At 36.4% G+C, this 25429-nt stretch overlaps 1 protein-coding gene across 1 annotated transcript in view; it reads right to left on the reverse strand.

Moving 5' to 3' along the window:
• The window catches only part of IQCM (IQ motif containing M), a 173038-nt gene that overhangs the window by 141439 nt on the left and 6170 nt on the right, over window positions 1-25429 (reverse strand). Inside the window, exons 3-4 of the mRNA XM_064511743.1 lie at window positions 20527-20617; window positions 15120-15183 (exon numbers count right to left, since the gene is read on the reverse strand). Coding sequence (XP_064367813.1) covers window positions 15120-15183; window positions 20527-20617 — 155 coding nt within the window. The remainder of the gene's footprint in view (window positions 1-15119; window positions 15184-20526; window positions 20618-25429) is intronic.

A 25429-nucleotide genomic window follows, 5' to 3' on the forward strand; every position in this document is an offset into this window, starting at 1 on the left:
TTACAGCACAACAATAAGCCATGGCTGAGAAAAGTGAATTTGACCCTAGAAATAGCAGGTTAGGGAAATCCTAATGCCATTCCATGAAGTGTTGTATTCTGTATCACTCTGGTTGCTCAGCATTCCAGCAAGAATAATTCTGGCTGGATTAGGTGAAGGAAAATAACTGTTAGGATAATTAGGGCAATGAAATGTGTCCCATATGAGAGGAAACAAAAAGTAGCTTGACCTCTTTTATACCAGAAGAACAAAATCTGACAGTGGACACAACTGATTCAGGCAGGAGTGGGTGTGAAAAGTCAAGGAGGGAGAACAGCTATAAAACTAAATGACAATACTGGCAAAATACAGAGATTTTTCACCAGGAGAGGAGACCAGACCTGTCTTCCAGTGGAAGTGGAAAAAAAAAAAAGTTAACTAGGTGTAAAATAGTGCTTAATAAATATCAAAATGGCACAGTTACCTATGGCAAGAAGGTTCTGGATTCATCAGGTGAAAATTACCCTCTCTGTTCAAAGTCACTGTCTCCTTGTGAATTAACAGACTCTTAGGACAATTTACAAATATGACTAAATTATAGAACAGCAAGAAAAGTACTTATTTGTATAAAGGCTGGATTCACAGGGTTTTCTAAAGGATACAGAGAACGATTATCTGACTGTATCTATCTGAGGATGACTCATTTAAATGAAACTATCATTATAAGCTTTTTGGGATGACATCTCTTGGTTGAAGAGGTGCTGGAATCTCAATTGCAACTAGCCAAAATGCTATCCAAATCAATTTACATTATCAAACCTTCTCTCTTCTTTAATATTCTGCTTTATTCACAGATAGAGGCTCCTTTTTAAGAACAAAAGACACACTTAAAGAAAAAAGAAACATTCCCCTTTTATTTCTTGCAAGACTTTCAACTTTCACAAGAATTTTCTCATAGGCTTATATACATAAAAAAATATTTTATTAAATAGTAGGATCTATTCACATCTAATGTCAAACAGAAATTTTTAATTAGGCCCTCAAACAGCTGCTTGCTACTTTATTTTTAACATTTAATCTTTATACCCCAAAGCCATAAAGTTTTAGAATCATATCTATAGTATGTGTATTTAAGTACTGGTAAATATTTCTACTTCTTTCCGGACTTTACCTTATTTGTGACTATTTAAATTCAAGAATCTGTAGCCTTTGCAGTGTTGCCTATTTTTTAGAAGTATTTGTTTAAATTACTATAAAGGTTATCATTGTAATTTTAGTTATCCAGTTGCAACATTACATTTCATAAGGCTAGGTCAAATAATTGCACATTTCTTAGTCCACTGGGAAAAAAAGCTTACACTGCTGGATAGTGTATTGTAAAAATCAAGTTGGTGAAATAATGATATAGCCAGGTCATGAAGATGTGAATACTGGAAACCAATATCTGTCTTTCCAGCCGTCTTCTCAAAAAAAGGGTTCATCTAGACAAAGTGATCTGAGTTTTGATCTTAGGATGTAACACATGACGACCAATATCATTTAAAAGTCTGTGTACTCAAGAAAAAAAGTACTAATAAAAAAAGTACTAAGAAATAGTATTAAAAGTACTAATTTGGATTAGTTAAAACAGGGATCTGTTCTTCATGTCTGTATGTAATATGTCATATGTATGTTATGCTTACATTCATGGAATTTCTACCCATTTGAATGAAGTACATTAAGAGTGGAGCATTGCTTTGTCAATAGTAGTTGGAGTTCACAAAAATCACAGGATATCTGGTTAGCCTGGAATTTCCTATTTCTTTTCTGAACCCAAAACCTTGGCTACTCTTCCAACTTTAAAATTCATTCCCCTTTTCTGATAACAACATTGCTTATATATCTCTACAGTAGAAAGCAAAGTTCATTATTAAAATGAAAGAATTTCTAATGTACACAGACTTGATCTTTCCTCACCAGTACTTGACCATTTTACATACCTCCTTGGCCTTTGTTTTTATGTGCCTCACTTCATTGTGCTCCTTCACAAGATTTGGTGCAATCACTCCTCTCCAGTCTTGGTATACTTTGTTGGGAAGATTATTGTGGTTTTGAACAATATGTCATTTATTCAAATTACTTAACTTTATTTATTTGTCCTCAAGCTACCGAATTATATCCTAGTAGTTTCAGTTCCCAGAAGTGTAACTGGGATTAACATTTGCCTCCTACAAGGTCCATCAGGAGTTTCTGTAAACCACTTCAAGTGTTCTCACACTCATCTGGATCCATGACAACAAAACTAGTAAAATCTCAGAATTTGCCTCTTACTGTATCGCTTTTAATGCAGTCTCACAAATATTTTCAATTGAAAAATAGAAAGCTTCATCATTATCCAGATAACCTCCATAAAAAGGCATAAAAACAGCTGGCTGAAACCAGGAACAGGGCTGGCTTTGAAGCTATTTTGAAGAAACAGTTTGATCTCTCATACAACTATAGCTCTACCAGAGTCAGTAAAATCTGTGTGCCTTGTGCTAAATCTCAAGTTGGTTCTAATCATAATGTGGTAATATACCATATTTAAAATGTCCTGAACGGTAAAATATATGTACACTACCTTCCTTTTCTAAGAAAGCCCTTCTCTATCAGCTTCAGCTAACTATTTCAGATGTTACCAACCTCCACATTTATAAAAAAGACAGAATTTATGTTACCTAAATTAATTTGGGTGAAGCTCTTCCACAATTACTCTGTACCATAAAGCTATCAAGATTCAATGATGGTTCATTTCTTATTCTCTTTGCTCTATTTTTATTTAGCTTTGAGGTGAAGCAATAATACAAGACCATTGAAGTAACTTTAATATGTTGAACTGAATACTCAGGACATAACACTTCTTTCTTATGCATTGTTTTATACGAATTTTAAATCTAGATCATCACAGAAGAAGCGACCGAAAAGCCCCAGAGTTTCTCAAGTCAGAGAATACAGGAAGAAATGTTATAAAAATTCCAGATTTGTAAAAATTTGCTGCAAGAAGGAAAGTTATCCATTCTTATGTTACCTGGGGTAAAACTGATGTAATGGGCTTGAGCTGTAGCAAATGAGTTTTTAGTTAGACACAGGAATGAACTTTGTAATTACAGTTATGCACTAAAATCTGTTTCTTAGGGAGGCTGTAAAATCTGTATTACCAGAATTTTTTTGGAACAAGTCAGAAAAAACATCTATCAAGAGTGGATAAAGGTGTTCCAACATGGAACGGATGAATTATTTGATCTCTAGAAAGACCTAGAAGCACTGTTTTATATATGTGATTTATATTATATGATATTTATGTAATCATATGAATATAAAAATGTTACCTTAGAACCACCTTATAAGTACAGTGCTCCAAGCTTTTAGATGGAGTTATTCTATAGTGGAAAATGAAAATGACAATCCTACAGAATCATTCACCCTTCCTAAAAACTTCCTTATGAGTATAATTGAAAATATCGCTTTTATTTTTCATTGCAAAATTACTTTTCTTGCAACATTTACTAAAATGTAAAAAATCAACATAAGTAAAGTGAAGTATTTTTACAGTTCTGAAATTCAAAATATTTGGACACTTTTCCTTTGGAAGATGTTTTAAAGACTTTTTGTACTTTATTTCAAGAATATTTAAATTGCAAAATTTCCCATGAAATGGAATTGCTGGTTCCAATATAACTTTATCTAAAGAAGAAGCCATGCAATATCTGAAAACACGAATTAACCGCTTATATTGTAAAATCAAGTATTTAACTATAAAGTTCTCAAAAATAATTAGATCATCTAATGTTTTTGTACAAATGAATGAATGTAAGCAGTTCTTCCATCAGATGGTAGCTATTGTGATGTTTTCTACATAATAATACAAATTTAAAATGGTAGTACACTCAACCATACTACAATAATTTTGATATTGACAGGTGAAAGAATTTTCTGCTCTAGATTCTGAAAAGAAAATACAGCTTTGACTTCAGTGGGTGCACTGTAACTCTAGGGAAAACAAAGGAGCTTGAAACCTTTTGCAGTAGATGTGACCATTTCAGAAATACTGAACGAAATTTGGCTTATGAAATGAAAATCCAAATCAGGCCAGTTGTGCCTATTACTCAGAACAACAGAAGCTGCCACACTGAAAGAGATCAACAGCCTGTCTTGTCCAGGACTCACTCTCCAAAAGTAGCACATGCTCTACACTTCTGAGAAAATTTTAAGAACCACTTTAAACAGGTCTAGAGATATGTCCATTCAACACATCACATCCTCCTCTCTAGAGTCTCTGAGGTCTTCCATCATGAAGTGTAATGTCACTAGCACACTTTATACTAAATAACGATGACGCTAGCTATTCTTGCTATTTTGCACTATTTTGTCTTAATAATTTCAAAAAAAAGAGCTCAAAAATGTAATTACAATTCTTGAGAAAAGTACTGTTTCTAACTTTTTTTTTTAATCCCTTTTGTTTTTCCTGTTAGGAAGAAAGGAACATGTGAAAGATAGAATTTCCTGATTCATCTTTTCTTTACTACTCATGCATTTTTGCATGATATGTGTACCTTTTTAACTATTCCCTGTCTATGGTACAGTCCTCTTTTCTGCAGCTCTTTCCAGATAAATTTTGCCAAGGTCTCAGACTGGTACAGTCCATTTGTGCCACATGCTTTTTTGGAATGCACTGATCAGGACTACACACTGATTCTAGAGGAGGCTGCACCAGCCATTTATGAAGAAGGATTATTATTCTTACCATATTTGCCATATTAATCCCTAACAATATAATGTTTTCTTTTGTTTTACTGATTACAACATTTATGTTGACTAGCACATACAGCTAGACACATTCTACCCAAAAACAACAAAAATTCTCTCATTGATTCATTGACAATAAAAGGAGAAAAAACACTAAGGAAGAACAATCATGTAAAGGATGCTGTGGTACAAAGTTTAAGACTCAGCACATGCTCGTCTGGTTTTCTATTCTGTGAGATACCCTCTCTAATCTCTTCTGCCATCCTAGCAGTTGCCAATAGCTGCCAGCTAGATCCAGGATTCTCCCTAATATAACATAACATTCTCTCTAATATAACATAATGCGAATTCCTTCAGGGAACTGAAGATAAGTCTCCTGGCTGCTACCAGGACAATTGAGTTCCATCATTGCCAAATTACTCAGGATTTAGTGACCTCTCAGATATTAAAACCAGAACAAAACAAAAAACCATAGCCAATTCTGCTATTTGATGGAGTGAGCACAGCATACCAGTAGGAAACATGCAGCCATATGATGCTGAGTCAAGCATTTACATGCCAGAGAGAACACTATTTAAAGACATATCCCTGTCTTTTGCACTTTTTATTTATTTGGTTAAGCAGATTTCCATTTAGTGGGATGGATTTTACAGCTCCTAACTCTGTGTATGACTAAGTCAGAGAATCCACTACAAAGTACAGTTACTTGAGTCACGTCTCAAAACCTCAGTCATCTAAGAAATATTTGAAAATGCATTAATTTCTCCCCTGTGAAGTGAAGTCATATTTGAAAAATGTCTGTGATACTTAGATATGGAAGATACAGGGATCCTGTAATAATCACAGGTAAATATCCTAATGAAGAGACATTCAGACAAGTTAGAATGCGCTGGGGCTCTCTACTTACATTGCATGTTCCCCCAGCTTGGCAAAGTGCTTTTCCGTCATGCACACCACCATTTACCTTGGATCCTGAGAACTTAATAAATATCAGCAATAACAAAAAAGATTGAAGAGGTGAAGAAAAACCAAACAAGTTTACATCACTTCTCAGATTCCAGGGACCAGTGAGTCAAAATTCAATTTAACAAATGTTATGCTTCTTTCTCAAATTTGTATTTGGTTTACACAGAGGCCACCTTTGTCCTTTATACTCTCCCAGGTTCTCTGACACTTACTGAACTTTATAATGTCCCAAAATAACAACTTCTCCTCTGAATTCCTGTCATGCTCCATTTTGATATAAGACATCTTTATCTACTCATTTCCAATAGAGCATTTCAGTAAGATTAGCCAGGAGTGCTTTTAACCTTCATAGACTTTTCTAAAGTCAAAGGCTGTTGAAGGAATCCTGTGAAAGCTCATCTCACATCTATGCGAGCCAAAGAATGGGTGAGAAAAGTCACAGTTTAAACCAAACTTCTCACATAAGCACTCTTTTTTCCAGTGACCATTCCACTCCAAAAATGAGTGTGTTAGAGGGGAGAGGAAGAAGTCAATGAAAATTCACAGCTAGCTAATGCCTTTTTAAATAGGACACTCAGTTTTAATCTATAGCACTTAGAAGCAATTTTTAGTTAGAAGATAGAATTAGCAGTTCATATTTTGATTATACGTACAGTTTAAATAGGGAGGATCCTATTTTAATTACTAAGTGTTGGAAGATTAATTTAAACCATTTAGATTTTGTTGATTTTGTCTATTAACTCAGTTTAAGAGCACAGTGAAACAGTGAACAGGAAAAATAGTGGTCCGGATCTCCTTTACATTCAGTCCCCTTTAAATATTCTGAAAATATGAAGTAGTCATAGAGTGCATGAGGTTAAAGTTTAGTGTCTTTTGCAGTGCCAGGATGTCATAAATAAGAATGTGGCTCATCAGAGCACCAAAATCTGAGACTGTACTCCCTGTCTATATTACAACTTCCATCAAATCTATTTTTAATGGAGTTATACAACAAGAAATTATTCTTTTCTGTATGTCTCAGAAGGCTGAGGCTGTAACAGAATAAGGAAATTTTTATGCAATTTTATATAAATTATGTAAATGTGTTTCACATATATTTATGTATATGCATAATATGTGATTATATACATATATAAGAGTTACTAAATACAACTTGAATGCAGCAACAAAGTCATTAAATACACCAGAATGAACAGAGGTTTTTGAAATTTTCAGGTAATATAAGGTGTTAAAGATCTCATTATAAATTCATAATATTTTAAAAAAATATAAGACTGTGGTAATATATTTATTTGCTACAAAATATGTTTTTTTCAAAACTCCAGGTGAAAACATTTGCCAATTAACTTTTTTTTGCCTTGACACACAATTTTGTTGAGGCAAATTTTCAAGGTATATGAAGACTCAGATATCTGTCTAATGGATTTTTGAGTGGTCTAAGAACTCAACCTTCCATACAGATCAACAGGAATTAAAAATCTGATGGGATTTCCTAAAACGCCCAGGGGGCAGACTCCATATTGACATGCCTAACATGTAACTTTAGTAACTAACATTAAACTAACTAAATTAACTAAAGTCGGACTTTATAACCTCAATTTTCTATCTATTTCATGAATACTTTACGTTTACTTGCCTCTTTTCATATGTAGAATGCAAACTTCAGAGAACTGAAACTACCCGTGCCCACCTGCTGGTACAACACCTAACATAATGCAAAAATTACCCTGTTTCTTTTCCTGGGCTGTTTCATCTCCAGTCCTCAATCCTTTTTATTTCTATTCTCAACTTTCACCTTCTAGACTGCTGCATTTTTACTTTATGGGTATAGATACAATGGGAGTGCACAACTTCATTTTCCCATGCAGATACATACTTAGACTACTTCAGAGCTTGTTAAGAGTTTTCAGATTCAAGGTTTCTGTGTTTGTAGTTTAGGAAAAATAGAAATTCTTAGTCCATTTCTAATATTTCTACTGATTCAGAATTTTCACTTCCTTTTTCCTGATTTAAATGTCCTTGTAGATAAAGCATTTGTAGAAGGAATATAGAAAACTGTTTGCTTTCCACCAACCGCTTTCTCTCAACAAAAAGAGATGGTACTCTTCCTAAGATTGCAATTATTTCTGGTAAATTGTTTCCAGTATCAAACAGCCAATGTAATGATTCACAGTATAGAAATAACCATTGAAATGGCACTAATTGTACTTTTGGTGTCAGGTTCAGCAGCGAGGCCAAGTGTGCAGAACAAAACCAATCCACAGAAGTGGAATTGTTCCCTGTGATATCTGTCATGCACCACAGCCATTCTTTTAAAAACCTGGTTATTTTAAAATAAGAACATATTCTGCACTTCTTTTCATTGACGTATTATGAAACATCCTTCCATATACTAAACAAAGATACATATTTAGCAAATAGTTTAGTATCTAACTGAAAACATCAATTTGTTTACTAGAAATGTACCAGACAGACTGTGAACCAAGAAGAATAGGCTTCTGAAAGTGCACTCACAAAGGTTTGCTTTTCAGGGTTGATATTACAAGTAATTAGCTTGACATTTAATAAATGACATTTCTAAGAACTGCTGAAGCTGACTTAACAGGCAAATAGAACAACCTTGTTTTGTTTCAAAAAGGTAGCTGCATTGCTGCACATTTTATATAAAGTGGTTTTGCCAGCTAATGCTGAAAACATTTACATGCATGAAATACTTGAAATAAACATCCTCTGTGTACACTGAACTTTCTGTTATGGTGCTCTCTGCTTAGCACAGACTCTGATAAAATGTCTTGTGGCAAAGCTGGTATATACTGCAGTTGAGTGGGCTCAACCTAGAGTTACAATAAATTAATCATTACTTAAAGTCACGGGTTTTTTTCTAAGCATATTGCAAGTCATAGACAACTCAGACTGCACTTTACATTTTGGTCAAAGAAAGCATGAGAACATATATTTAAATTATAGTTCCTTAAACTTTTTCTAGGCTTTGGAATTGAGTTTGATAGTGCACAGTAACAACAATTGCTTTGAAGAATCAAGGAAATATGTGTTGGTCCAGTTTTCCAACCCCAAGGATATGTTTGCTTATGTGCAACACATTTGAAGTGCACATAGAAAACCACAGTATTTCAAGAAACACACCTGAAATTTGGCCACATTTCCTGCTTACGTTAAGGAAAATATTAGGTGTTTATATTATATGATAGTCATATCAGCTTTATTTTCATGCATTAGAAATCTTGAAATTTCTTCCGAATGAATGTATTTCAAAGTCCCCTTCATGCGGTTTGGCTATTCAGTTAGCACACCCACAGGGACGGGTGAGACTCACCAGCGGTCTCCTACCTTGTCAGGTAACTACAACCTGAATGGCAGAAATCTAGCTAAAAATCAGGTTTCCATATAACACTTGCATATGGTACTTTTGGCAAACCTGCATTTTTTTTTAATTTTGATGAATTTTACTTCGTAGGTTAAATATGGGGTGGGGCAGATCTACAAAGCAACCCTGTTTAAAAGGAAAGGTGAGCAAAGTCATTGGCCCTTTTCCTTCTAAAGCCAGAGCTCAATGCTAACTTCATCTGCTGAAATAGGCAGTAGACCTGTCTCTGGGTGGTTGTGAATGCATTAGCAAGTACACAGAAAGAAGCATGAAAGCTTGTTTGAGATCTGGAGTACACAGTGTATGAATGAAAGACAAAACGTGAAATGTTAGCATGACTGCAATCAATGCCAAAAGTCCTGTCAATTCTATTCTTGACATTTTGGGAGAAAAGGAAATGCATGCAAGTTTCTCTTTCCTCACTTCCTCCCCAATTCCTTTTTTTATACATATATATATATACACACACACACACATATATAGGACTGCAGGCTCCATAGCTCCATAAATGTAGGAAAAAATGATACCTTTTGGCAAAAAACAAATAAATCTTCAGGAAAAAAAAAGTGATACTTCCTCAAGATTTGCATTTCTAAAAAAAGGGAAAACTTTAATAAAATCAACAGTTCTTAGTTTGCAGTGGTCTTGAAGGAACAGAAACATAACCTAAGAAAAGAAAGAAATACAGCACTTCCCATCACACTGTACAACTTCTGCTTGCAAATAATGAAAATACTGTACCACTCCAATGGCTCACCTTCACCAAAGCAATATTGGATTTAGAGTTTCACAGTGAACAAAACAGAAGTAAAACCTGCAAACACCTGAATACATTGGGGGTCCTTCACTGGCATTGTATAGGCACAGGGACATTGATGGAAGATGTCCCTAAAATTTCCAGTTAAGAAAAGATGCTGCATCTTCATTCACACTTCCTGGGATCTCTCCTGCCACCCTCTTGCCTCTGCCCCCCCACCTCTGTTTCCTGCTTTTTCTCTAAGTCTCACCCTACAGTTAATCTCCCCCACTTCATCCCCTGATATAGCTGATCCCATCCAAGCTGATCCAGCTCATTTCTAGCCCCCCTCTGGGACCCTATTTCATGCCCCTCTTTATCTCAGTTGTATAAACCTTTCCATTAGTTAAAGAACTCACTTTCTGCCCACTTCCATGGACCTGTTTTATTGCAGTGAAAATGCAAACAACAGGGAAAAGAATCTCATATGAATTATACTCCTTTAGAAAAAGCCCTTTGAACTGCAGTCTCCCTCATTCCCCATCTCTTGTCACCATGGGTTATTTTTCAAATGTGCTTTCACAGCAGCTCTTCACTGAAGTGAATGGTACTACTTTGGGACCTTGGTATTTGCGCAATAATTACTATTGTTCAGCCCTGTATTTAATAGGCAAGTGAGAGGACTACTAAAAATACAGCAGCACTCATAAAGATTGCCTATAACTCCCCTTAGAAATACATGAAAAAACCTGCAGTCCCAAAAGCAAACCCTGCTCCATCCAGCAAAACTTTTCTGTTAAGCTATAATGCAAAAATACAGGAAGAAGAAATATTGGGGCAGAAGAAATGGAGGAAAGAAGACTGTAGTCCAGACTACCATGACCTGGGTCAGGACAGCAAAAGGCTATTTTATCACTGCTGCAAATTGATCTAATTTTTTTCAATCACTTCAAAATCAAGCTACCTCTAATTTGCTCTAAACAGCCTTTGATTTTAGTCATCAGAAAAACACTGAAGGTCCTGAGCAACACCTAGAGTGACTATCTCTCATAAAGATCAAATTCATATCATGTCTTGTAAAATAAAATCTCTTTACCTCTTTATTTTATGATTCAAGCTGTATTTGAAAATGCACTGTTTACTTGCAGTAACTACAGCTTTTTTCTACTTTCCTTTCTCCAAACCCTGTTTCCAAGTTAAAATTTCTTCCATGAAATGAAACAATGTTTTACACACTTTCTCAGGAAAAAGCCCATCAGCGGTGTATTTTTATGTTATTAAATTATTGTGGGTTTTTTTCTGATAGATGTATGACCATAAACTGTGGGGAATGAAGCAAGAAAAACAATCCTTTCCAGAGTTTCTTGTTGTAAGTGAGCCATCACAAAACAACACCCACAAATCGTAGATGGTAGATGGTTCGAAAGTATACTTGTACTAGTGCTAATTACCAGTAACCCCACCATTTTAGAAGCACTTAATGAAAAGGCAACTACACTGGAATCTAAAAATGGTATCTTCATCTGACACTATTTTTTTCTTTTTGATAGAAAAATTGGTCATTTCTTTAACACAGTAAGTAAAATACAGGTAATGCGACTGAAGCAGATAGAATTTGATTGTTTCTTAAAAACCCACTTATGTGTGATGATTGAAATTGAATCTCAGTCTTGATTTTTTCCACACTCTCATTCTACCTAGGTGTCCCTGAACACAGATCCTTTTCTTATTTCAAAATGGAATTTATTTTCTAAAACAGTAACACGAAAAGAAATCAGAGCTAGAGCTATGCTTCTGCCTAAGCCCAGCAACTAATCAGCGTTCCTTTACAGAAGAAAAAGAGGATGTGGGTGTCTTCACACTGAGTGCACACTCAGGAGGCAGTGTGATTCTGCAACAACCCCTAATTAAATGTGAGCCAGAGCCACATGCTAAGGCCTCCAGCTTTTGACAGTCCTTCAGTTCTCAAGACCAGATTTTCAAAACTGCTCATCTGTCATGGATAAAGCTGCACCATCCAACACTTGGCCTTTCAGTTTCTGGCCTTTATTGCAATAAGCCCTTTATTCAGAAAACAGATTTCTTGTTAGCATCATCTGTTAAACCAGAGCAGGAAAACTGATTTTCATTGTAAAATTAATTTTTCAACAATGCATTCAGAAGTGTTAAAATTAATATAATTTTTTCATGTAGGACCTACCTGTAGAAAGTTTAGGTTTGGCAAATATTTACAGATTTATGGCTTCTATGATGCTATCTTCTGTCCCCTACCAAATCTGTCAAAACCAAACTAACAGTGACTTGGAAAAAGTACACTACTTCAACTCAATAAAGGATTAATGAAGAATTTGAATCAGGCCTTATTGGCCAGGATGAGCCTTTCCAGAGGTGGCAGTATTACTTTGTTGACTAAGCCCAAGCGTAAAAGCTGTTTGGTGATGCAGGTGTTCCAATCACAGCATTGGTCTCTCAATGTGTAAATCAGATGGCTCACTTGAAGTACCCCACTCAACATTCAGAGTGCTGCCAAAATGTTCATCAAGTCTTTCTTTAACCACACTTTTGCATATATAACAGTGATGTGAGTATTGCTGCCAGTCCTCCCCATCAAAATCGGTCCATGCTTTTCCACTACAAGGCCCTGTTTTCAGCTATTCAGACAAACTTCAACTATTGAAGCTGCTCTTTGCTGAGCATACGCATCTTAAAAAAAAGAAAAAAGCCTCATAGACAAAAAATGAATTCCAACTTGTCTCCTTGTATTATGCTAGAAAATAATTATTCTGTATGACAGAAATAGAGGTGGGCAACAGGATGAAAAAGCTGAACTAAGTTCAAGTCAGTGCTTGATTATGACTCATCTCTGTTCATGAATAAGGATGAACCAAGTCAATGCAAGGTTTCTGGCATTATTTCCTTACCATCAAATATGTTTGATTTTTCACATATTTGTCATCAGCTCCTTTGGCTTGGATTGGTTTTGGCTGATAGGGATAAGCTAGACCCTTGATTTAACTCAGTCTAACTATCTAGCTCATTGAAAGAGAAATCTTCTGCATCCAATCACCTTTATATAAGGAATAACAGCAGAAAACAAGGAGAAAAAACAGCCTGCAAGTTCTGTTCCTATGATTTCACACTAGATGGGAGAAGGAGAACTGAAAAACAGGCTCCAGGTCAACCTGGAAGCTCCTTAAACACTTGCAGGCCACAGTAGACCTCCAGCAAAAAAGAACTAGGGCTGCTGCACAGTTTACATTGCCTTTAACCCATTTAGTTTCCCTGTACCCTATTACCAGTATGAACTTAACAAAGAGGGGTAGAGGACAGCAAAAGAAGCCCCTCAATTCCTCCTCCCTCAGTCTTTCCCCACTTGCAGACTTCTGCACTTGTGAAACATCTCTTCTGGTCCTGGAGCAAGACTGAAATGCTGACAAAAATGTGTGTGATCTCTCTGTTATGCAAGACGTTATGATCCCTGACAAATCACGGAAATACTCTAAGGTGCTATACTAATAATCTCACAGAACATTACGGAATGTTATTCTTCTTGTTATTCATATTTGACAAAGGGCAGGTTGATATTTATTGGGCATTAGCAAATAAAAGAATAATATCCATTCTGTACTATCAACCTAAGCTGTATCTGTAAGCAAAGTGGACCAGCAGATCTCAGGCATTCATGTGTATTTTTATGTATGCCTAGTGGTTAACACACAAACACTGGTATGAATGCATAAGAATTTACATTTGCTTATAGTCTTGAAGCTCTTGCCTCAATTTTTTTAACTGAATGAATTATTTAGCTTTCTTAACAGTGAATCAGCCTCTTCTACAATAGGAATGACAAAATTTTCATTTCCAGAAGATATGGGAAATGGTCTGGTCCTTTTACTTTGTAAGACAGAGCTTTGTAAGACAGCTGGACTAAAGTAATTTATTAAAAACATTTTAGAATTAATCCTGACATTTTTCATCAAATAATTTCTGTTTTTTTACTGAAGACTTAGGTATTCAGCTAGTTTGACAGTTGCTTGAATATAGTTTGAAGAATATTGGCAATAATCACTGAATAAATTATTAGAAAACATATTTTTCTTGGATATTACTAGCCACTTCCATCACTACTTATTAGTTCCTACTTCTGAATGATAAACTCCACTAAGCTTAAGGAAAGAATCACTTTTAGCTTAAAAAGTTGATAGATAACCTGCAATTTGTGTTTAGTTAAAAAAAGGACTGAAAAGCACTTAAAGCGCTAAATAAGAGAATTTTGAAAATCTCTTCTTTGAAATCAACATTTTTGCAGATATTGTGAGTATGTTATTATACGGTTCTCTTAGCAAAGATGTAACAAACTACATCACATAGCATGCTCTGATTCAACTTTCAGTACCAGTAGTATAAATGTACAGGATGTCTAATACCAATAAAATAATCACCTACTTTTTTTTTAAATTATGCAGTTAAATTATGTTCCTCTCTCTTTTCATTCATGACCCCAGCACTGCAAGCTAATCTGCCAGCATTCACATACAGAAATCAGTGATTTGCACACATCCATGGCTTGTCTACATACATCAGCTCATGGAACCAAAGCCTATGTTTCTGACCAATAGACCCAAATGGGACAATATCACAAAGTAATAACACCTGTGTACCACATACTGTTAAGATTGGATATTTACCTCTAAAAATGACAGTTACAAATTGTTACAAAATTGCCTCATACTATTCTGTTCCACTGAATAGCATCACAACTCTCTCAGTGACGCCACAGAGGTTTCCACTTCATCAGATAGAGTGAGGTGCACAGCATGAGCGTCAGGAGCAGATATCCAACCTTGTTGGTTAGCAGATCAGGGCCAGCCAAGAAGTAAAAATAATCCCATACTGAATAGACTGTAACAGATTGCTTCCTGCTTGTAATGAAGGGAAGACCAAAGCACAAACTGTAATTGAAAGCTCCCTCCCTACCTGATTTGCTCTGGGGGTGGGCAGCTATAGGCTGCAGCTGAGTCAGTTTAGGGCAAGTTGTTATGCTGCAATTTAATCCCGAAGAACAATCAAATAAAGGTTTTCAGAGCCTTTCTTTGCCATTTTTAACAATACTTGCAAAAACACACTGTGGATATACTCCAAAATTTCCTGTTAATTGAGACAGCAGTATTGTATCAATACTAGCCTAAAACAGTTCTTTCTTGTTTGCTTGTATAAAAAATTTATATTGTGAAATGTGTTAAAGCCTTAAATTGTCTACATCAGAAGGAAGAATATATGTTAACTCACTCTCAAAACCTGATTGTTTTGGTATCCGTTGTCTTTTGCAGCCTTCCATTTCCTTACACCAAGACTGTACAGTGCAGAGAAAAAAGAGAAGAGCAGACAGATCATTTTGCTGTTAGCAACAGCCAGCCTGGGGACCTTTAACTGCAGGAGATTAAGAAAATGTTTAGTGACTATCATGATTCGGAGCCCGGTTAAGTCTGTGAGAGTCCTAAGAGGTGTTTACAGCAAACACATTTTTGTTATTATTTCTGTTTATCAAGGAAAACTCAGGTCAGAGAAGTGTCTTAGTTTCACAAGAGTCAGATCTTATATCTATTTCTCAGTGCCCTTTGACTGAAAGAGATGGAATTGAATAAGTTCCTTAGGTTACAAAAGCATTAAGTATTCAATTTTGCATCAGGAGCTTTTACTGCAGATCTCTTTTCACTTGCATTATTTTTAGTGAGTTTCCACAGAGGAACAGGAGTTCAGGCTGTCAGCTGGCCCTTCAACTACAGCAGCTCGGGCCAGCAAAGAGCTAGCACAAGCTACAATCAGGATTCAAGCAGTAAATGGTAACAAAGGCAAGACCCAGCTGGGGGTCTGGAGATCCATCCAGCAAGATGTGGGTGTCAAACGAAGCAAGCTGGAAGAGGATTAAGCAGGCTGTTTGGAAGCAGGAACCAGTTGGGATAAGAGGCAGGACAAAGTGATACACATACAAGAGTCAGGATCAAGAATCAAAGCTACTGCAGTTAGAAACAGGATCACAGACCAGAACTTGACAGTAGTACTGTTGATCAGCCAAGTTCTTAGTACATGCTCAGCTGTACAAAGAAATACGTATAATAGCTCACAGGAAAACCCAGTGAATGACCTTTCACTTTGGGTTTGAATGCTGGACGATAAAGGTTTCAAGTAAGCTTGTAAAGCCTGTTCGTTGGGAGGGGGGTTAGGAGATAAATACAGAATGTCATCCCTGAGATATGTGGAGATACAGAAAAGCCTAACATTTACAAGAAAAATTAAATTTGGCAAGCTTCCATGTTTTAAAACTTTTGAAATTTTGCAGAAAATTAAAAAAATCAAACTGAGGAATTTTTTAAAAATACCTCAAGCTCTCAAAAAACTCAGGATAACTTTTCTTTTCTAACGCTCTGTACAGACCTTCTCTCTGAACAAGAACAGGATTTATTCTTTACCTTTGTATGTGATCTTAAACCTGAGAACACCATACGGTCTAGAAGAAGCACTGGGTAAATCAAAGGATCTGCTTAAAAAAATAAATAAATAAAATTTGATCTATTCTCTATTTCTACAGGATTACATTATAAGCTAAACTTATAGCTCTCACATTCTGTAAGATACCACTTTAAAATATGTTTTTAACACTTCAAGTAAGAGTCTTAATGAACCTTTCGAATAACCACTAGATTTGGGTTTGGGGACTTGCTAATTGGAGAGTCTGTGAGTTTTAAATTAGTTGTTCTGATTAGATGGGCCTAAAAGTCATTACACTCTAAAAACTGCTTTGCAATAATATGAAATAAATAGATGGCTTCAGTGTAGTTCTTCATGGACAGACTTCTGCCATTTCTACTGTGATTAGCTGCCACTTATGTTGGTACTCTGCGTACAGAAGTCAGTGAATGAAAGTATGCAAATATTATCTATGGTGGCCCTGGAAAACACAGATTTGTCCATATTGGTAAGAAAGTCTGGGCAAGTGGCATTGCCTACAGATATGCTATAGCTCTTAAGTGAATAGTAAGTGGCAGTGAGACAAGGAGAATGAGTTCTGTGAAGTTTCATTCTCTTTTGGACGTGTGGGAGCAGATTGATCCTGGCCTTTGCCTCTTCATAATGATGCCAGTCTGTCTGCTCATCTGTTCATGGGCTGGTCTGTGAAATAATTCCAGCAGTTCCAGATGTTTTATTTATTTTACCATTAAAACAATGCTTTATGTAGCTGTCATGGTGGATAGTTTCAGAAATAAAAAGTATATTCTATTGGCAAAATCAATTAATGAAAACTACTCACTGTACGTGAGAACTAACCACATATTTGCTCAGTTCTAGTTTGGTCATGGAGACTGTGCTTTTGAGCTCCATAAAAAATGTAAATATATTAATATAAATGTGTTTCATCTAAAATGTTTTAGTCTAGCTGCTAAACTATGCTTAGTTTTGCATAATGCCGGACCCAGAAAACTTACTCATCCAGGGGAACAAGTTTGTTTCCTTGGCCTATTTCTAGAACTGGTGAAATAACTAAGAGCCACAGAGCCTCCATGGCACAGTTCAGATTCACCTCTGGCCTGCAAATGAGTCTACCGATAATTGACACAGTCGATAGTAACCCAAGGTGCTTTTAAAACTACAGCACTATTTTTCCATGCCTGCTGTGCAACCATGGACACAAGGATCCTAATATTAGTGAAAGATCAATAGGAAATTGAGGGAAAGGGAATCACTATCACAATTCATGCACATAATCTAGTTTCACATTTAAGTACACTATCATGTAAAGAATGCATTTGTCTTTGTATTTGATTTATTTAATAGACAAATCCATGCTTGTAATATCAAGAGCTCTCATATAATATGTATAGAAGGTTACTTCTAGAGACTTATAAGATTTCAGTAGTGTTAAAGGTATTCAGCCTTCTGCTAACCCCAATATCCTGTGACATTCTCCAAGAACATTATTATGATCCAGAAGTATAGTGCCCAGTCCTGCTTTCTCACTGAGATATTTGTTATACTTTCCCAAAATAAAATCCATGTTATAACTCTGTTTTAAATCTCTGAAGTCCTTTTATAACGCTCTAAGGGCATGATCAGGAGGCTGATCTCAAGCAGTTGGTGAATTCCAAATGTGAAAGGTTACATGAACTACTCAGGCTGAAAGGAGGTTAAACTAAAAGCAACACAAAATAAAATCAGAAGTACAGCTATATTTTTTTGGGGGGGGGGGAGTGTCACCATTAGAATGTTAAATAAATTCACAAGGACTTTGGGAGACTAAATGAGTTTTCCTGGAATTCTTGAACAATCTTAAGAGCCTGATGTAAGAGATGGCAAAAGAGAAATTCCCCCCCAAATTTTCCATTAATTTTGAGTTCACGGTTTGTGTTCATGTACTACTGATGATGCTGGGCCAGTACTCATTTTATTTTCAGCCAGGTATCTACCCTTCAATAAACAGATATATACACTTGCAGTGGATGTTTGCATGCCCTTCAAGTAGCTAGGTGATGTGTTCATGTCACCATCTTCACTTATAAAACAGATCAGAAGGTTTAAACGGACACACACTAGGATTTCCAGTAAAGTGGGGTTCTGTCTACAAAATGTTGGCACAAAGATGTAGGTAAATTCAAAGATGTCCAAAATTAGAAAAAATAATGCATTTGGTCATAACCATCTCCTTCCTGCCCCCTTTTCTGCTTGATAGTGCTGTTTTTTTTTTGGTTCCTCCCTAATTCCTTCCCCCGTTATGATTCTACTTCTCTCTTCTGTCTAGCTGCACACAAGAAGTGGGGGAAGGAGAGGGGAGACTAAGCAGTGGAAAGCCTGCAAAATCATCAGATAAACATTTTAGTGAATATATGAAGGTTTGTTCTTTTCTGATGCATCCATTCAGTTTAGGAAGATGGAAGAAGGAGCAAACGAAAAGTCTTTCATAAACTGTAATTTTGTTTTCCTTTGAGGATATGTGGAAAGAAACAGCCAAAGCTCACTGATACATCTAAAATGTTTTCTGTGAGTAGCCATTTCCATTGTGCTCATTCCAAGGCAAATATAATTACTCTGCTAAACAGATAAAACTGTAAGTCTCTAAGATTACACACTTAGGTCTCTATATTCTCTCACCAATATTTCAATCTCAAATTGAAATTTGAAAATGTTCCACTAAGAATGTTCCTTAAAGTGCTAGAATTCAGATGATAAAAGGAACTTACTGTCAACTGTTTTGGGGCATTAATATGAGAAAGGCATTTGAAATGATAATAAGGATGTTTGAGAAATCTTTAAAATTATCAAAAGCATAAAGCAACTTTTGGGAAGATTCAGCTCACAAAGTATCTGCCAAGATTGCATATAAATATCTATAATGGCTTAGAGTGTGCTCCATTACTCATGTTGGTGGGTGGGCATGTGTTCATACACACTCACATCACAGCACATGGGCTGCAGCCATGAGTAAACACCAGCTCAGTTAAGCTGCACAGCCTAGGCCTATAAAGTTTCATGAGAGGTGGTGCAGCCACAAGGGAGGGATGTGCCATGGAATGATTATACCATGGTGATCAAATAGAAAGAAGGGAAAGGCTGATCTTTGTTAGCAGAATTGGGTCATATCTTCACCTGCTGTAAATGAGCACCAATTTGTTGAAGTCAAGGCAGCTCTGTGATTTTCATCAGCCAAAGATACTGGGTTTTTTTTCCTCTTAAAACTATGGTGTGAACAGGACAGCGGTTTTGAATATTAAGAGCTAGATTCTCCACAAGACTTCGTCACTGTTTGGACACAGTGCGTGCAGGGGAGAGACAGAGGTAGCAGAGGCAGCTGGGTGCAACTCTCTGATCCTGTACCATCAGGTTTCAGCAAAAGCCAGTACTGCTCACAAATAGCTCTAATTCACACTACCAACATCCACAAATTTATCTAACTCTGCTCTCTCACTGATGTTAAAACAAGGGGACTCCTCTTCACTGTGTTTCTCCCTGACTATACCGCTCTGCCAGCAGGCTCCTGAGCAGCACCCACCAGGGAAGAGCTAGCTTGCATAGACAGAATTCTCTGGTTAGTCCTTTTGACCAAGAAACACCTTTAAAGTGACTCAGTTATGAACTTGACATTCTAAAGAAAGCCTGCAGATATGGTGGGTATTTGTGTAACTGATGTTACACAACGGGGTGTTCAAGTGGGTACCTTGAAAATAATATAATGCTTCTTCTTTCTTTTTTTTTCATCTCAGTAGGTATAGGGCCTGATCCTGGATTACAGGCTGTAAATGTAAGTTTGACCACTAAAATCAATGAGAAAAATTCAAGAGTTTAAAGTAGCAGCTTTATACATATACAAAGTAAGGTTCAGGCTTACTATAACAACTGAAGTCCTTTAAGTATATCACTGGAAAGACAGCTTATCCTGCATTTTTCAGTGAGATTTTGGGAATAATCTATATATTCAAGAGGCACTAATAACTCCACAAGCAATCAAACAGAACTTTTATTCCTAGATTTCATAGAACTTGATGACTTTGCACAGATTTTATAATTTCTCAAAGAATTTACAGCAAGGAATTTACAATAAGTATAACAATGCAAAAATGTAACCTATAAAAAGACATGGTCAACTTCTTATTTGGCTCTGAGAGGTAAAATAATTAACAGTCTAGCCAATTATTTCAGGTCTTACCTGAGAGATGAAAAGTTCTCATTTTTCTCATTCTGCAAAGCTCTACTCATTGAGTCAATCTTGGACAACAACTCAGTTACACTTATTCTCTCTAGAAAAAGACAAGCAATGTAAGACAGATTTAAAATATATTTAGTTGCAGATGTATAAACACAGTCAGCCCAAGAGAGACACCAAGTCATTATGTTTTCCTACAAGAAAGAATATGAGAAACTTCTCGGGGAAACGACAAACATATGTACATACTGCAAACATTTTCTCCAGTGTCATTCTGCAATTAATTTTGAACTCCAAATCATTATGCAAGTGGACCACACACTCCACATAGCTCTGTTTTATATTCACAAGCATAGAGAAAACCAAACCACTTTTAAGCATAAAAATTGCTTTAGAGAAGATCTCATTAGGAATGTACACATGCAGCAATTGTTTTGGAAGATCCAAAGATAGCAAAAACACTCAATAGACTTCAAATATGGGTACACTATAAGAACTGCTTCTTTTCCCCTAACTTGTCTTCTCCCTCCAGAAGCTTTCCGTACAAAATAAGAATATTCCTTCTGTACTTACTTCCCCAAATTAACATATTCCATTTTTTTATGTTGTGTGCTGTTTTATATTTTATATTATGTTCACTTACAAACAGATACATTTGGAAGCTTTCTCTTTATTTTAGTACCTCTGTAATCCTACCACAGTGCAGGAGTAGAACAGAAGGGGCAAGGCAGAACTGAAGATGCTCATTCCTCCAGGCCCTACCCACTTCAGTTCAGCACACTGGCAAACAGATCCTTATTTCCCTCTCTCTCACACATGCACACTTTTCAGGGAGAAACAAAGCACAAGGAAGAAAACAAATGAAGGCCCCTAATTTCAGTAAAAGAAAGTGGAATATGAGAAGTGCTTGAGTTCTAATTCAAAAGTAAAAAATATAGGGGGATTCAGTCAACCACGACTGATCCTGTGAGCTTCTCTTACCTCATTGCAGCAAATGCACCCCGACAAATGCAACCTGCATCCACTCACAGTGGCTAACTCTCTGGCAAAACACTCATGCAAAATCCTCCCACAGTCAAGCACGAAAAGGAAAAAAATTGCCACCAAACCATGTAGCTCCAGTAGAGGGAGTGCCAAACCTGGAGTAGCAATGCTGATATGTTCCAGCTTAGAAATATAAAGTTCCCCATGAATTATTTTTACTTTATGACACATCATTTTGCTTTCAGACATCACTCCTCTATTGTTTAAAATATGTACGTGTTGATTCAACACAGGTATCACAGTTTTTTCACGTTCTGTGTCATGGGCAAGTTCATACGCTCCATCAGGGGCACCTTACTCCCCCCACATTGAAGATACAAGGTAGATTGAATATCTTTGGCCTTCTCTTTATTTTGTGGTATATCTTCCATTTTGTTCAGTAAGTTTACGCATTTTTGCAAACTCTGTTTTAAAAAGACTGACCCTAAATCCTTTTTCCTCTGAGTTGCACAACTTTCGGTCTCTTGCTTCTTAGTGATTATTAACATTTCATTAGCTCCCCAATCAACATGGAAAATTTGAATTTCAAATGTAGAAGTCAAGCAGAAAAATTCTCTCTTTGACATAAACCTTTCAAGCTTTCTTTATGTATCATCAAGCACACAAAAAGGCTTCACAGGATGTCTTTAAACTTCCCCAACACATGGCACTACTGTTCTGAATGCCAGGTAGGCATCTTCTATGAGAAGGCTTAATATTAGCATAAATCACATGGCTTTTCTTGCTGATATTGTCTTTCCTCTTTGCATGCCAGTTTGCAACATCTCTCTCATATTTTGGCACTTTCATTTCATACTTCACAGTTTTATTGGCACTTTGAGCTTTGAAGGATAGCTCATTTATTTGCTATATTTAGATGCCACAAAACTTCGAATGCACTACACAGAGATGTACAGCAATAATGATGGAGTACAGTCAGACACAGACAATTATGCTGCTAACATCCCAGAAATCGATCTAGTAAATTGCCCTTTGACTAGAGTACCAAAACCAGCAGTACTGTCAAACCACAGATTCATGAAATTGTTTGTTCAAACATCAGCCATTCTGATACTAATGCACAGGATGCAGTATCACACAATGACAAAAGTTCCTTCATGATTATGTGTAATTTTCCTTTAAGGTATTTCTCTCATATAGCCTCTACACAAATGCACATTTGTGTAAACATAAGGAAGAATGGTTGTGTGCTTCCTCCGCTACAGATTCCTTCCAAGTCGCCTTTCCTCAACCATCTCCTAAAGGAGGGTCTTTTAGGTCACTACTATTCCCTGAAAATACTCTGTCCTTTCCTGGGTATCTACTGTCAAGCCAGCCTTTCCTCACCACTTTCTCCTTCCCCCCTCTGTATCCTTTCTTCCCTCAGCCAGTCATCACGGTAAATGGCAGGCTGCAGTAAGTGGGTCTGCAAGAATATTCAGAGCTGTTTAAAGCCAGTGGCATTATTGTCTCTAAATGAAGGAAGAAAATGAAAGGAAGGGTTTGGTCATGTCCAGGAGAAAAACAAAACAAAACAAAACAAAACCCTTATCAGCAACTTTTGAATATAAGGGGCAAGTTCTAAACAAACCTTTATGATAAAAACAAACCTGTTCTGATAAAAGGGGTCTGTTTTTGCAGCATTGGTGCTGTTGTGCTAAATGAAATATTCAATAATAAAAATTCTCTTGCTTTTTATAAAGCACAAGGACCTTATTTGCTACAAAATACAACTATTTCACAGCTAGAAACATTGGCCAAGACTAACTCTAAGGCAGAGCATGAAGTCATAAACATGCACAGATGTTACTATTTGAAAACATTAAAGAGGTACTGAAGTTCCTGAGCACATCCCAAGTTGTGTTGATTTCAGCAGTAATGAGTCATAAGGGAAGAAGATACTACTGAAATTACATGCCTGGGACACTTTTCTTTGCCACTTATATTTAGAAAAAAACAACAGTGTGTTTAGAAAAACTTAATGGGGAGGAGAGAACTCTGAAAGGCTGCAGTTCCCAAGGGCTAAAATGAATAAATCTGCTTGCCTGTACTTACGCAGTGAAACAAATACAATGCTAATGTATTACGCATTTCTGATGATATCATGGAAGGCTAAGGAGATCTAATTTCACTCTCTCTAAAAAAGGTTAGTGCTGAAGTATACAGGAAGTTAGGAGACTGATTATTTTATAGAAGAGTTTATTTTATGGAATTTGGGTGGTTTTATTAACATAGTGTAGGAAGTGGGACTACTCATATGTTCTGAGCCAGTCCTGAAATCTCTGCTCTGATTAATAACTGCATTGAAGTCCACTGAAACATTGACTTAGGTGAGTGAGGTCTTACAATCTTTGCTGAGTTTGCTTTAGCAGCTCGAGACAACTCCCGTATGTGGAACAGCCATTTCATCCTGAGTGTGCTGGGAAGTTTACCATGGAGTGCTAGTATAGTAAAGCTCATGCTACCTTCTTTGTAGCTATTTTATCCTTGTGTTCCTCACAAAAGGGCTCCAAAATCATGAAAATATTAGAAGAGATGCAACCCAACAACTCTCTTCAGTTAGGCAAGTACAATTCAAGGTGTCACAAACCTTTCCTTAGGGGTGAAAGTGAAACCTCAGAGAGGTGGCTGGCTCATTATCTATTTGAGAATCAGGATTTTAAGTGGGAAACAGAACAGCTAATATTGTCCATTTAGCACTTTTACCAGCACAAGAATGAAGACACACAGAAAAAGAGATAATTTAGGCTATGTTGTATTAGTAACTGAAGGAATAGGATAGCAAAACTGGAACAAAGTGCGAGTTCATGAAAATACAAATTTCACATTAATTTTTTCTTTTTCTTTGTTGTTGTAAGATTCTCCTTGTAGATACAATTTTGCACTAGACATTTTCTCTCTGCAGAAACACTGTTATTTTCTTTCTTGTCTGGAGAGACCTAATGAACCACACATACTCCAGTAAGACAGCAGGTATCAGTCAGCATCTCCTTGCTGGGCTCCAACTTCAGCTAATGAGGTGAGTCAGTACAAGAACCATGTCATCTTTCTACAAGGTGTTCACAGGCATATTCACTTATATATCACAATATCAGTGTCCTCTACCTAATTCTATTAGCTGTGGTTTAACTCCTCGGACACCTATATAGATATTTATGTAGAGGCTCTTTGATTAGGAGTATTGGAAATAAGGTGCCATCCAGCAAAGGTAGACACATTCTTTTACGAAGAAAAAGAAAGTAAACAACAAATCTGAATGTAAAAATGGATCTTTGGAGCTTCAGAATTGGTGGGTAGACTTTTTCAGCATTCCTATCAAAATGCAAAGGAGATCATTCTTCCCTCAGATCTTGCCAAATGTCATAGTACTGTGGGACTTGGGCCAACTGTACAGAATACAGATAAAAGTCTACAGGTTAAAGATGACAGGAAACTGGATTGGGTTTATACCTTGCAGCATTTAGTGGTTTCATTCCTTTTATCTCTAAACAAAGGCAAAGGAGTAAAGCTTAAAGGCATTTTCCCCAAAATGCAAACAACAGTTTTCTTGGTGCTAAATAGCTCCAAACTTCACTTCACAGAATAGGGAAAATCAGGCTTATAAATTTTCCTTCAGAGAAATGCATTGTGCAGCCTTTTATAATGCTTTTGTTTCACCTCAAGTAGAACCAGAGGAAGTTGTTAAACTTATCAGCAGGCCAGAGTTGAAAATTTTGGCAATATTTCTACAGATGCCCAGTATTATAGGGGTGCTCTTCTTTAGGAAATTACAGTATAGTATACAATGCTAGGACATTCATGTTTAAAAGGGTACTAAATCCCAATCTTCAAAGCAAAATGCAGAGATGCATGGAAAATGTGACCTCTTCAGTCAAAAAAAAAT

This window comes from Dromaius novaehollandiae, chromosome 4 (genome assembly GCF_036370855.1).
Source record: "Dromaius novaehollandiae isolate bDroNov1 chromosome 4, bDroNov1.hap1, whole genome shotgun sequence".
Taxonomy (NCBI): domain Eukaryota; kingdom Metazoa; phylum Chordata; class Aves; order Casuariiformes; family Dromaiidae; genus Dromaius; species Dromaius novaehollandiae.